The sequence below is a fragment of the Plasmodium chabaudi genome, assembly GCF_900002335.3.
Source record: "Plasmodium chabaudi chabaudi strain AS genome assembly, chromosome: 11".
NCBI lineage: Eukaryota > Apicomplexa > Aconoidasida > Haemosporida > Plasmodiidae > Plasmodium > Plasmodium chabaudi.
In genome coordinates, this window is record NC_030111.2 from 397,406 (window position 1) to 412,930 (window position 15,525).

The following is a 15,525-nucleotide window of genomic DNA, read 5'->3' on the forward strand; positions in this document are numbered from 1 at the left end:
TATAATAAAATTTATGAAATACCTGAAAAAATTTATAATTAAATTTTTTTTAATTTAAAAAACGCGAAAATAAAATTAACACTTATTAGTTTTGCTTTGTTTATATATTTACATTTTTTTATGCATATTTTTGTGTTTATTTTTGTTCATTTTTTATTTTTTTACTTTTTCAAAATTTTTAAAAAAACGCGTATGCATGCATTACCCCACAGTTTCGCTTGCACACATTATTTACACGTACATATACACACATATAATTTTATACATGTTTACAACTTTTTTTTTTAGGAATAATCGTATGCCAATCAAAACTGTTCCTTCAAGATTACATACTAAACTGGTTCATACCAAAAGTCAAGGAGAGAAAACTTATTAAAGAGGACAGTGACATTAAATTAGAGGATATAAATGTTTTTGAAGAATCGGAATTATACTGCTTGGAAAGAATAAGAAAATTTTCATGTAGTATAAAAAAAATATTAAAGAAACATAATGGCACAATTGTTATTCAAGTAAATAAATATATCAATACAAACAAAATTAATATAAAATGTATTGAACATACAAAATTAAATAAAAATTTTTTTTGTTCTATTTGTAAAAATAATTATATATGTGTGTGCCACAAAAATAAAAAACAAGAACTCAGACGAAAAATGAATTATTTAAAATGCCACGATGCATTATATAAAACAGTAAAAAAAAAATATAATCAAATAAACAATGATAATACAAAATCGGAAGATAATGAAATCGATACTCTTTCTGACCCATCCAATGATGAAAGAAGTACTGTTATTTCAAGTCATAATGAAAAAGAGAAAATCAAAGAAGAAATAAATATTCAACAAAATAATTTTGAAAATAAATCTGATCCATATAAAGCTGAAAAAACATTTTATAAACTATGCGAACATATTGATATACTAAATGAATTAAACCCATATGAACAATCATACAGGTCATCCAACAGTTCAATATTATGTATATCCAGTGATAGTAGTATATCAAACATTTCAGAAGACGATAATCAATGTATCGATGAAATTGAAAACACTTGTTTATATTATATTAATAATATATCAAAAAAAAATATTCCTGATAATGCAATTAATTATGATGTATATAAATTAAGTACTACAAATGTAGCCATGGAATTTGCATATAAAAATCCACTAACCACTATTCCTGAAAATATTGATCCTCGTAAAATTAATTATTTATCACACACTAATGATAAAGAAAAAAATGATATCGAAGAAATTATCTTACACGAATTTAACAAATTAGGAAAAGCTGATCCTCAACATGCTGGTGAATTACTTAAATCCAAACATTTGGATAATACACCAAATAGTAACATATCTAAAAATAACGAAGAAAAAAAAAATACAACTACAACTGACTCCGTTGTTCAAACAACCGATCAATCCAATACTCCTGATAAATCACCAAAAAATAAAAAAAAAAAAAAAAAAGATAAACAAAAAATTGATGATAAAACAAACATATCCAACCAACCCAATAACACAAAATTAAATGAAGATGTAAAATCGAAAAATGTTAATAACCTTGAAAAGAAGGATGGTATAAAAATGACAACTAATGAAAATGAAAATAAAAAGAAAAACGAAAAAGCATCAAAAAACAATAATGAAAGTAATAGCAACAAAAATAGTAGTACTAACAAGAGTGATAGCAGTCCCAAAAGTAACAAAAGTAAAACTGGTGACAGTAATATGAATGGAGATAATAATAATGATAGTGATGAGAATAGTGATAATAAAAAGAAAAACGAACATAGTAATAAAAAAAACAAAAAGAATAAAAAAAATAAAAATAAAAATAAAAAAACAAATGAAAGTGATGAAGATAGTAAAGATGCAAATGAAACAAATGCTGACGAAGATAATAATCAAAATTCTAATGACTCTGACGAAATTATAAATAATTATTTTTGTAAAAATCTTACAGATTATATAAAAAATTGTGATAAAATAGAAACACTAGCATCCTATATTTATAATGAACTAATTGAAATAACAAAAAAAAAAATAAAAAAAAATGCAATAAAAGTAGAAAATATTTCCAATGATGGATACTTAGCAATTGGCGAAGAATTTTTAAATGTTATGAATAAAATAATTTTAATTATAAATTTAAAATTTAATGATGATGAAGGTATAAGAAAGTATGAGGATTTAAAAAATTATGATAGCAATAATAGTCAAACAAAAAATGATGGACAGGATTATCAAACGGAAACAGAAAACTTACCGTTCGAAAAATATAACATTTATAATAATGAACATGTGATTAAATTCTTAAATTTTTTGAAAAAAAAAATATTTTTAAAAATTATATTCCCAGATATTTATAATGATAAAAGTAAAAATAGAAATAAAAAAAATATAAAAAAAAAAAAACAAGTTGATATTAAATATGTAAATGATATATTCAAAAGAGATTGCACATTTTATGATAAAATATTAATAATAATACAACATATATTAGATATAAATATAAGAACACATATATTCTTATTTGTTTATTTGTTTGTGGGAAAATATATATCCTTTATTGATTTAGATATCATTTTAAATATTATGATTAACTATAATGAATATATAAGTTATAACAAGGTTACAGTAGACGATTCATTATTTAATGAGATGTCTAATAATTTACCATCCGATGTAGAGTGTAAACAATCGGGACAAAATAAAGAATCTACAACCGGAGATGAACGAAACACATCTAACGATGTAGACAAAAAAATGAAAAAAAAAAACAGTGATGAAGATAATGGATCAGAAGATGAATTGGTAGATCTAAACACAAGTCGAATTATTTATTTATTAATCCTAATGAGTAATAACAAAATCATCAATGAATTAACTAACGATCAAATTGTTTTCAAAGAAACTGGAAATAAATTATACTTAGAAATAAATAAAAAATATTATGAAAATCTAAATATTGATTATGCTAAAATAATGAAAGAACATTTTGTAAAAGACTTAAAAGAAAATTATGTTAAAGATATAAAATTTTTAGAAACAATTTCACTAAACGATTTAATAAATAAGAAAAACGAATCATACACACAATTATATGGTACAAACAATTTTACTAATTTAGAAATAAAAAATATTTATAATAATAATGTGAATCTAATTGATGAACTAATAAGATCTGAAAATGGAGATAACAAAAAAGATAGCTTATTAAATATGTATGAGAAAAATAGCACATCAATAATTACCGATTTAGATTTATATAATGAAAATACTTTAAAAAAATCTATGATCAATTATAATTATGTTAAATTTAAATTAAGTTTTAAAATTGCTATCAAAAAAATAAATATGATAAAAGATAAAACATCCTTTTATTCACTAGTGTTTAGGCATTGTACCTTTTTAATAAATACACTACATAATGTTTATGTTACAAAAAATGATCAAAGCAAATTATCAATTCCAAATATTTCTATAAATTATAAAAACATGTTAGATGTCAATATGAATGATATAATTAAATTCAAAGAAATTTATGATAAGTTTATTAAATATAATAATAAAAAAAATATATTAAAAGATCTATACATAATCAAAGGAATGGATAACATATTATTAATTAGTTCACATTCGAATGCTCAAAAAACTTTTATTCTCGACTTATTTTTAAACTCCGATTTAGGAATCCCTTACAAAAGTAGTATCACCACAAATGATCAAAATATAGATCCAACCATTTTATTAAATTCGAAAAAGTCACATCTAAAAACAACAGAATCAAATATTATGGCATCTAAAAATGGTATCCCAATATCGGAACATATGAATGATAACTACTTATTATCAAGCACTGGATATATTTCAAATGATAATAAACATGGAATGAAAAATTACATTATATCGACAATGTATGATCAAACAGGTGGTAACAAAAACGAAGCACATTATAAACAACTTAATTCTTTAAATAGTGGACGTAATACATCTATATCTTCAACAGCTGGTGCAAAAAATAATAATATCTTAGTCGACACAAATATTAAGGATGCTTCCATAGAATTAGACGAAGCATTAACTAATGAATTAATTGCAAGCAGAAAAATTAGTGGCCAATCAGAGGGTAATAAATACATGAAGAAAAATATGTCATCCGCTATAAGTAGCCACAAAAGTGCAACCGAAGCTGGAACAGTAAAAGAAGATGATTTAAACATGATAAATGATGAGTCTGGACAAAATAAATATATAAAAAATAAATTTAAAAGAATTTATAATAAAGATATACCATATATTTGTAATGAAGGAAAAACTTGGATGGTTATTTATAAACCAGCATATTATCATTGTTCAGCTTATACATCACATAATAGATATAACTTTTTAGTAAATATTAATAAATACAGTGATTATTTTTATAATATATTAGAAAAAATATGTATAAAATGTAAAATAAAAACAAAATTTATGTGTATACCATGTAAAGAAATGGAAAATATTTGTAATAAATGTGAAAATATAATATCAAAACTATGTCCAAAATGCAGTTTATTAATAAAAAAAAATCGAGATGTATTTAAAATTATTAATAGTATATCATTAAATGATGTTATATATAGTGGAAGAGTTGAATCATTTCATTTATTTATGATGAAATCGTTTCCAAATTTAGAGACTGTCAAAAAATGGCATAAGTTAGAATGTGGATTATGTCATAGAATCGATTTAGAAACATCTGGAAGTTTAATTATTGCCAAAACAAAAGATGCAAGAGATTTCCTTTTTGATCAATTTAGAAAAAGAAATGTATATAAAGAATATATCTTATTATGTCACGGTAGAATCAAAAAGAAAAAGGGATTCATTAATAAGTCAATACAAACACATGAATATAATAATTCTCATAGTAAAAGCCATTTTAGCTTAGTAGTCAAAACTGGTGGTACAGATGCATATACAGAATATAATTGCGTTAAAATTTATAAATTAAAAAGAAATATTCAAGATATTATTAAAGAAGTTATGGAAGGAAAATATAATTGTAATAGTACTATTAAAAAAGATATTAACAAAGAAATATATTGTAATGATTATTATAAATTTTTAGATGAAAATAAAAAAAATGTAAATCAAATTGTACAAAGATGGGTTGCTACTGAACCATCTAATAATTTTGTTAATAATGACAATAGTGTAGAAATGGATGGTAAATTTGTCTATCCATATTATTTTGGACAAGATGATGATAATTCAGACTCTTTACAAACTCCAATAACAATTATTGCAAATTATAATTCTGATTCTCAACTAGCTGAGGATCGAAAAAAACGAAAAAAAGAACAACGAATTAAGTTCCAAAAGGAAATACGAAAACTCATCAAAAATAAAGAAAGAAATACTGATTCAAAATTGGAAAACACAAATTTGGATCATATACATGTTAAAGACAAATATGATAATTGTGACGAAATCAGTTTTGATATTTTTGATACTGATAATGAAGATGATGAAGAGGAAGAAGAAGCATGTTATAAACATTTATCAAAAAAGAAAAGATTATTACGAAAATTAAGTTTGTTAAAATGTAAAAATAAAAAAGATAAGCGAATATATGGTTATACATCTTCTATAAATAGAAAAGTATGTCATCATTTATGTTTTAGATGTAATTCAATATCAGATGAATATTTTTATACCGATCCTAAAGATATAGAAACATATACTAAAGAATTTACTCTATGTAATGTTAAGATTCATACAGGTAGAACCCATCAAATCCGTGTCCATATGAGACATATTGGTCATCCATTAGTTTCAGATAAAAAATATTTAGATGCATCTTTAAGTAATTTAGATAAATTTTGGTGTTTTAGAATGTTTTTACATTCTATTATACTCGAATTTAATAATCCAGATTATTATTTTTATAATCTAAATGAGGATATATCAAAAAAAAGAAATAAAAAAAATATTTATTCTAATAATAGCTCATATAAAGTACCAGAAAGAAGTGTTAAGGCAATATGCCCACTTGCATGTGATTTACAAACAGCTCTTAATCATGAATTACAAGTTGTTGATGTTTTAGAAGATGAAAATACATACATAAATAGAATCCTTAAAATGAATATTAATGATAAAAGAAGTGAAGCTATGAAAAATGCTAAGCCAATTATAGAAATTCATAAAATGAATAATGCCATATTTGGTGCAGATGATAATAGAAACTTATCACAAGAACATATTAGAGGTAAACAACAAAATCAACAATTGCAAATGGATGATGAATTAGAAACAGATTTCAATAAATCGAAAGAATCATTACCAAAACAAACATACACAAAGGATGAGTATCAACCTAATTATGATGAAGCAGATGAATATGACCATGATCCTGATTTTGATACCTTCGAAGATGAAGTACTTAGAAGGGAAAACGATGAAGAGGATGATGAGGAAGAGGAAGACGAGGAGGAAATTGATGAAGAGGACGACGAAGAAGATATCGAAGATGAAGATGTGGAAGAACATGTTGAAAAAAATAAACAAATGAAAAATGCAAACGAACAGGCTGAGAAAAATAAAGACCAAACGAATAAATTAATAAAATCGGATAAAAATGTAAAAGACAAAAAAGTAGGAGCCAGTAAAAAGATGGCAAAAGTGTCTACAGAAAATACACCTACTATTTCATCAAATGAAATAAAACTCGAACAAAATAAAAGAAATGATAAATTAGGAAAAGGATTTGAAAATGAGGATGGTGATAATATTCTTGATGAAGAAGAAATACATAAATCGCTACTATTAAATGCATTAGATATGAATAGTAAAAGACATATTATGAAGGTAAATCATGATTATTTTTTTAATAATAAAAATAAATCAAAAGAAAATACTAAAAATAATAAATCTGAAAAAAAGAAAGAAGCCAAAGAACGTACAGATGAACAAACATCCAAAAATAATCGTAATGATAGTGAAATAAATATAAAAAAAGATTTTAACTTTTTAATAAATGAAACAAAGATTGTTTTAGAAAATATAATTATGAATAGTATTGCATTTAAAATACTTTCCTATTTGTTCAAGATAAAGAAAGCATTATTTTCCATTTTAAATGTATTCGGTAAAGATATCATAAAAAAAAAAAAACAAAAGAAAAAAAATTTTATTAAAATTAACTTAATTGAATTGTTTAAAAAAAATAAAGACAAAAAAGTTCCAAACGAGTTTATATATGAAATAGCAATCTGTATTAGTTATTTTTTTAAAAATAATAATATACATATTAAAAAAAGAAAAGAAGAATTTATTATATATACCCAATTAAAAAATGTAAGAAACCTAAGTAAAAGTACAAACAGCCAAAATAGTATAACAAACTCTGAACAAAGCAACACCTCTTCTCCTTATGTATCAAATACTAATAAAAATATTATTATAGAAAAATTTTATAATATTTTATATAATATGAATTATTTCTTAAAAGAATATGGGTTCAATACTAATGTAGATGTAAAAGGTCAAATATCAGAAAAAGTTAAAAGTGTATTTTTACAAATCACCAGTGTATTTGTTATTATTATTAAAACATTAAACGGTAAAATATATTTAAATGAAAACATCGAAATAAATAATATAATAAAAAAAAATAAAATAACTCCATTAAATAAAATCGAGCTATTTTTCTTACTATACAAATTGTATGAACAAAAAAAAACGGAAACAGAAAATAGTAAAAAAAAGAAAAAAAATTTAAAAAAAAAAAAATTAAAAAATAAAACAATAAACGAGCAAAATGAATTAATGGAAGAAATTCAAAGAAATATCCTCAAAATTTATTACACAAATTATTGTGAAAATATTTTCAATAAAAATGACATCTACTTTAATGACAAAAGACAAGATAATCTCGACGAAATGAATCTAGAAAATGCAAACTATAATAAGCTTATAAAACCAAGCGTAATACATACTACTGATGAATATTCTGATTTAGTAGGAAAAAATATTAATATGATAAATAAACAGTTAGAAATGAAGAAAGATATGATGCATATGCAATCAGATCAAGATAAATATAATGCATTATTACATAGATATATTAATGATAATCAAAATGGAAACCTTAATTCAAAAGTTAGTAATCCTAGTCTAATTCATCAAACCAATAACAACATAAATATCAAATTAAACCCTGAACAAATAGACCTCGACAAATATGATACTACACATTATCAAAGGAGGGGCGAAAGAGATGAAAATAATTTAAAACGTCTACAAGCTATGCTATATGAAAATAAAGAAAATATAAATAAAGCTAATAACGTTTTAGTTGATGGACGTAGTAACAATTGTATCGAACCAGATGGAAATGATTTTATGAATAATAATGGAATTAGAAATTTAATTAAAAGCTATTCTTATAATAATATAGACAATAACTTATCACAAGAATATATAAATAATGCAAGACATTCGATAAATAATAATTATTATACTATAGAAAATATTCATAATAAATTCTTAGATATAGATAATGAAAAAAATATTTTAGATATAAAAAATTATGTTAATATGAATGAAAATAAAAAATTATTTAATACACCTAATGAAAGTTTTATAGATGCATATGTAAAAGGAAATTCAAATGACATGTTTATAAATAAAGGGAATAATCCAATTATGATGAAGCAGGCAAAAGTAAATATAGTAAGAACATCTAACGAAATAAATACATCGACAAAAATACAAGACATGAATAGAATGAATATTGATGGAACTTCAAATATGGAAGAAAATATTTATAAAAATTTTGTTAATGAAATTGAACAAATAAAAATTGAAACAAGAAAATGTGAAGAAAATTATGAAAAAGAAATGTTAGAAATTAAAAAAATTAAAAATGAAATAAAATATATTAAAGAAAATAAAACAAATGAAGAAATATGTCAAAAATTTGCAGATATAAATATAAATAATTTTACTGTTATATTATTAAATTCATATAAAATATATGGCTTAAATCTTTTTATAAAACTATTAGTATATGATAATAATATCCCACATTTTAACGAATTTAAAAAACAAGACGAAGCTAATATTGAATTCTTTATCAACTTATCCATTGATAAAATATTTGATCATCTACTATTAAATAATACGATTTCAAATATTAATATAAAAAAATTAAAAGAAAAATTTATACAAGGACAAACAGCTTTTGAATCTATTCGTAAAGATGCTGATAAAATAATCGAAGAAAATATTAAAGAACAAAATTTTATATACCTATTTTGGAGACATACCTACATACATGATATATATGAAAGAAAGCAAATTATATATGACTTCCTAATTAAACTTATAGATAAAACTATTGAAAAATATATAATTGTTGAATATATAAATATAAGACGAAATGATATATATGAACAAATGTATAAATTATTAAATAAAAATCAAAACGCTACAAATAATATAAATCATATCTCTTTCAATCCACAATATAATGATAATATAAATTCAGACCCAATTTTATCTCACAACAATTTTATGCATAGTAATATTAAATCGGTTCAAAACATTTTTCAAAAAGTTCCATCACATAATATAAGAGTTGATAGCAACAATTCAAATGTTCTACATCATTTAAATTTAAAACATGTTAGAGATCCTAAATTAGATGGACGAGATGCAATTCAAAATTTCTATCTTTCAAACGAATTTAATTTAGAAAAAAAAACCAAAGAAAATATTATCTCAAATAATAATAAAATAAATGAAAATCCATTTTTTATCAAAGGAAACTACAATACTAGCACGAACACTAACACTAACATAAATAACCTCCTTTTTGAAAACTATAATTTAGATAAAAGAAATAATTATTATGATCAAGCAAATGTAAAAGGAAGAAATTATCGTGAATCCGTAGATGCTAAAGATCGAAACTATCATTCCATGTCCTATCCTAATATCCTTGAAGCGGATAAATCATGTTCGAATATATTTAACGAAAATAGAGATGAAACACAAAGTAGTATATATAGCAGTCACAATAACACAATTAATAGAACCCATAGTAATAATAATAGACTAACATATGATCCTAAAAATATAGAAGAGGTGGCTAGAAGCATGAGTAATCATAATATGTTTGATAAAAATAAATTAAAAAATAACGAACCATTTAATAATACAACAAACTCATTATATCTCAAAAATAAATTTAGAAATGAAACACCTGGTATACGAATAAATAATAATTTAAAAACAAATTCGTTTAGTGGATATAATATGAACTATTATTTACATAATAATCAACAGAATGAAGAAAAACATAATATTATAAATAATAATAAAAATATAGATCCTAGTACAAATTTTATCAAATGCAATTATATGGATGGTGAAAATATTGAACACAGACAACACTATTTAAGTTCCTCTACTGATGTAAATCCAAAAAATGCTAACCATATTATAAACGAACATACTAAAATAGGAAAATTTAATACTGGGCAAATGTTTATAGACAATTATAAATCTTCAATGCAACACTATTTTAGTAACAATATGAGAGATGTAAATTTATTAAAGAAAGCAAATCAACATGAAGAAATATCAAATGAAATAAACAACTTATCAATAAAAAAAAACGATCAATATATATTTTATGATAATAATGTTAAATCGAATGAAGAAAATGTAGCTGAAAAAAATGTTAATAATAATGATAGCCAATTTATTGATAAACGACTAGCCAATGATACTGATAGTGCAACAACCATTTTAGAAAATAATATCAAAAATAATTATTCAAAAAAATTTAAAAATATGATGGCAAATGTTTTTTATAAAAATAATTTAGATAAAACAATAGATGATGGTCCGAATGCTACAAATAATACAATGAATAATTATGATGTATTAGGATGCAGAACTTTTGATGATTTAAAAAAAATGATAAACCAAAATTCGATAAAAAAAATAAATGTTAATGATGATATTATGACCTCAAACCAAAATGAATATAATAAAAATAAAATAAATGATAATCATTCACCTATTAATAAAAATGGGCCATCAGATCCAAATGATAAGTGCTTAGAATTGTTCAACAGTATAACTAGCCATTTTACATTATCAAATAATTTAATAAATAAAAAAAATAATATAGCTAGCGAATATAAAGATATTGGAGATGAAAAAGAAGAATCTATATTAAGTAGCAACACAGATACTAACATTAAATCGGATATGTTAATGCAATATAATAGATTATATAAAGGAAATGAAAATTTAGTTAGACAAAATAGTGTTGAAAGAAATGTAGAAACACGGGGGCAAAATATTCCTATGGCTAGCTACATCGAAAATAATAATAGTAATAATATGAACATGGTCCGACGAAATGCAAATAATAGCAATAACATTTTAAATACTAATGCTAATATCAATAATATACACCATTTTAAATATTCAAATATATTTAAAAATAATGCTAATTATGAAAATGATAATATAAAAGCTCCTAGCGAATCAAATATTATTAACATGCTAGCCGAATTAAATAATAGCCAAAATAATTCAAAAAATATACGAAGTGAACCATCAAATATGGAATCATTACCACATACTGTTGACAACTTATCACACATTAATAATAGAAATTCTCATACTAATTTTGATATATTAAATAGAGATAATGCACAAATAATTGCAGAACAAAGAAAAATAAATGATACTATTAGAAATTCTAATAGCTCACCAGGGGCAAATATTAACATGAACGAGTCAGGTATTATAATGGATACAATCGGAACAAATCATGCTAATTATAATAACTTATATGATAATAATACTAATTCATATTTTTTTAAAAAATATTTCGGAATTAATTCACAAGCAAATTTTGAAAAAGAAGAAAGCCAACGCATAAATACTAACGACCATATAAAGCAAAGAAATTTTATACAACCTAAAGATATAATAACCAATGATAGCATAGGAAATGGAAATGAAAACATTCGAAGAGTACCATGTAATGAAATAAATATAAATAATTTTAATAGAAATTTAAATAAAGGCAATATAAATAAATACACAAGCTCTTGTTCGGATATTAAAAATATATATCATGAGGATGATAACTATATAAATAATAAATATGACCAAATAGATTCTAGTCCCATTAGCCAAAAATATTTAAGCAAAACTTTTTCTAATTTAGATGTGCTACACAAATATAAAGATTCCGATGAAAATACCCAACAACTATTACGTATGCTTGCAAACCAAAGAAATGAAATGACAAACACTAGTGATAATGAAAAAAATTATAGAAATATAAGAAGTAGTAGCCTTCATAGTAGCAGTGGATATTCTTATATGCACCCCAAAAATAGTAAAATAAATATCGCACAAGATGAAAGCATATTAAACACTGCAATTGGAAATAATACATTATTTAACGGATCAAATAATACATCACAAAATATGAATCAAAATTTTGACATGAATAATTTCCCACTATATATGAATAAAAATATGATCGATTTTAGTGTAAATAAAAATAAACAAATAAATAATAATAACAATTTCGATTTTAAAAATAATAAAGATATATATATGAATAATAATGGTCATATGTTTTTTCAAACCCCCAACAATGCCGTGAATGCAAATAGATATATTGATATTAACTGTGGTAACAATAACGTTTATAATGAAACAAACTATAAAAAAGCAAACTCCAATGATAACACAAATTATTTACCATTTAAAGAAACAAGAACAGATAACCATGATGATTATTTATTAGGTAGCCAAATATATAAAGATCTAAATATTGCAAATGAAAAAAATGTTAGTAATAACAAAAATATTTCTCATCATAATTCGAATTTAAATACACTTGCAAGCCCAATTGAACATGATAATAGTAACAATAGTAGCATAAAAGTTGTTGAGGAAAATGAAAATAAAAATTCTAGTAATACCAATAAAAACGAACAAAATAGTGGCAAAAATAAGAGTAATAAGAAAGGTGAAAAAAATAAGTAAACAAATTTTGGAGTTTTAAAAAATTATGTTAATAATAACTATCAACAATATCATGTAGAATTATAAATCTTTTCAAAAAGAAAATAAACATTTCCATTATAAAATTAACTATGCTTATTATATATGCCTTGGTAAGGGGAATGAAAAATGGGGATATGTCAACATATTTAGAAAATAAGAAGAGATATAACCTGGTTTAAATAAAGAAAAATTATATTATTATAAAATTTTTTTTTCTATAAAAATCGACTTTTAACTATATTTATACATGCGTGTGTGTATTTGCAACTTGCTTTCGTAATGTTATAATTACAATACACTTATATTTTTATACTATTTTTTTAAACTAATTAAAAATTCTTATAACTTAAAAAAAAATTTAAATATAAAAAAAGCTACAAGCACAACTACAGTAAATGATACAACGAGAAAAATTATGTAAAGAAAGGAATTTTTTCTTTCTTCATCAATTAACATATATTGTATTGTTGGACTTTTCTCAAAATTATAAAAATGGACACCCATTTCATTTGGTGGAATGGAAGTTCCATGGGGATAACCTGATGAGTGTGCAACAAATGGAAAAAAATTTAAAGACATAAATGAATATGTACTATTATTATCTCTTTTTTCATTTTTAATATTATGATCATTAAGTTTTGTGGGATTATTATGTTTATTTATTTTCTTCTCTTCCTTTTTTAAAAGATCTTTTACATTTTCTGTATTATCATTATACCATTTGTTCTTTATATCAATTATATTTGTATTGTCTAAATTATTTCTTAAATGTGCTTTTCTTTTTATATTTTTTTTGGATAAACAATAATTTATATTTATGTTTATATTTATTAATAGAATGAGGAAAAACAAATATATCTTCTTCATGTCGTAAAATGGGGAAGTTTACTTTACAAAATATTTATTCGATATTTATACGTGCATATAATGTATAATATATTATATTGTATTAACGTCCTATCTGTAAAAAAAAAAAAAGGAAGTATATATATTGGTCTTTTATTGTTTATTGTATATATTTTATTTTATCTTTTCATTATACATTTAAATAAAAGAGTATACACAACTGGTTGTATATATCTATATTACAAATGGCTACATATTCATTGCAATTTATATAGTAGTTGTTGTTTATTTGTTATGCTTTTAATTATATTATTTATTATTTTTTGCTATTATTTTATAATTTTTTCCTCTTAAAATTTAATATTCTTCATTCGTTTTACATATTATCTTACGTCCTATAATTGTCTAAAGGCTGTATACATTCCACGTAAAAAATATACATGGACAAATTTGCCTGTGCAAACAAGTGCTCATATAATTATATTCCCATTATTTTTATATTACATTTTTTACAACTATTTTTCAAGGAAAATATTATATAGCATTCATATCCTATTTTCTACAAAATATATTATAAATTATCAGCTTTTAAAAAATATACATAACATTTATATTAAAATTCAAAGTCTATAATTGTTATACTAAACTATATTTTTTCATTTATTACTATCTCATATTTCCACATATTGTACATTTCAAAGAAAAAAAAATGTGTGTATTTATATGCACATTTTTTATATTTGTCCATATTATATGAACGTACATAATTAATTTTAAAAAAAAAATTATTAGATAGCTTTTTCATACACCACGTCTAAATACAACATTTTTCAAAAAAATATCTTTCTACATTTCAGTTGTTATTATCATATAAACATTATTCGTTATTCTGAAAAATATACGAATATTTTATCAATATATACTTTTCCCTTTTTAATATATTTCTTGAAAATTTTATAAAACACTATTGTTTACGTTTGTATTTGTTCGCATAATCTCCTATTTAACCTGAACAGTCATTTTTTTTAGCATTTTTTTAGTATTTTTTAGTATAGCTGTTCATATTTATTTTGTTACATTCTTAAACCATTTCTAATCAGTGGGTGGCATAATGAACTGTAGGTGTGAATTTTTTCCATTTTTTTTTATTCTTATTTTCACAATTGTTAAAGACGGAGTATAAATATACCATAACTTGTGTTCACTATGCTAAGGTTAAACATTTTAAGAAAGGGTGTGCATATTATATCTTAAAAAAATAATTGGAAATTTTATTTTATACATATATAAAAATATGTAGGTAAAAAACGAAATAAAAAAAGGTATTCCGACTTTTTACATAATTCTTCGGTCCCTATTGTTTTTAAGCTAACCATTAATCTCCAAAGTCGTTATATATATTTTTTTTATCATATTTATCGTAATTATTTTATTTATATTTTTTTAGTATAACGATTAATTTTTTTAACATAAATTTATTATTATTATTATGATTTTAAAAAAATGGTATAATATGAAAAAATTAAAGTCACCTCTCTTTACCCTTTCTACTGTTTATCACGGTGATAAT

The 15,525-nt window shown here is 22.6% G+C and overlaps 2 protein-coding genes across 2 annotated transcripts in view; one reads left to right on the forward strand and one right to left on the reverse strand.

Annotated features, from left to right (window-relative positions):
• PCHAS_1110700 (RNA pseudouridylate synthase, putative) overlaps window positions 1–13,088 on the forward strand; it is a gene marked incomplete at both ends in the record, with an annotated part of 28,292 nt that extends 15,204 nt beyond the window's left edge. Inside the window, one exon of the mRNA XM_016798550.1 lies at window positions 289–13,088. Within this exon, the coding sequence (XP_016653942.1) occupies window positions 289–13,088 (12,800 nt within the window). The remainder of the gene's footprint in view (window positions 1–288) is intronic.
• A 360-nt stretch (window positions 13,089–13,448) lies between these two features.
• Window positions 13,449–13,976, reverse strand: PCHAS_1110800 (apical rhoptry neck protein, putative; the record flags this gene model as incomplete). Its single annotated transcript, XM_739084.1, has 1 exon — window positions 13,449–13,976. One exon carries the CDS (start codon window positions 13,974–13,976, stop codon window positions 13,449–13,451), a length of 528 nt encoding a protein of 175 aa, XP_744177.1.
• Window positions 13,977–15,525: the final 1,549 nt, after the last annotated feature.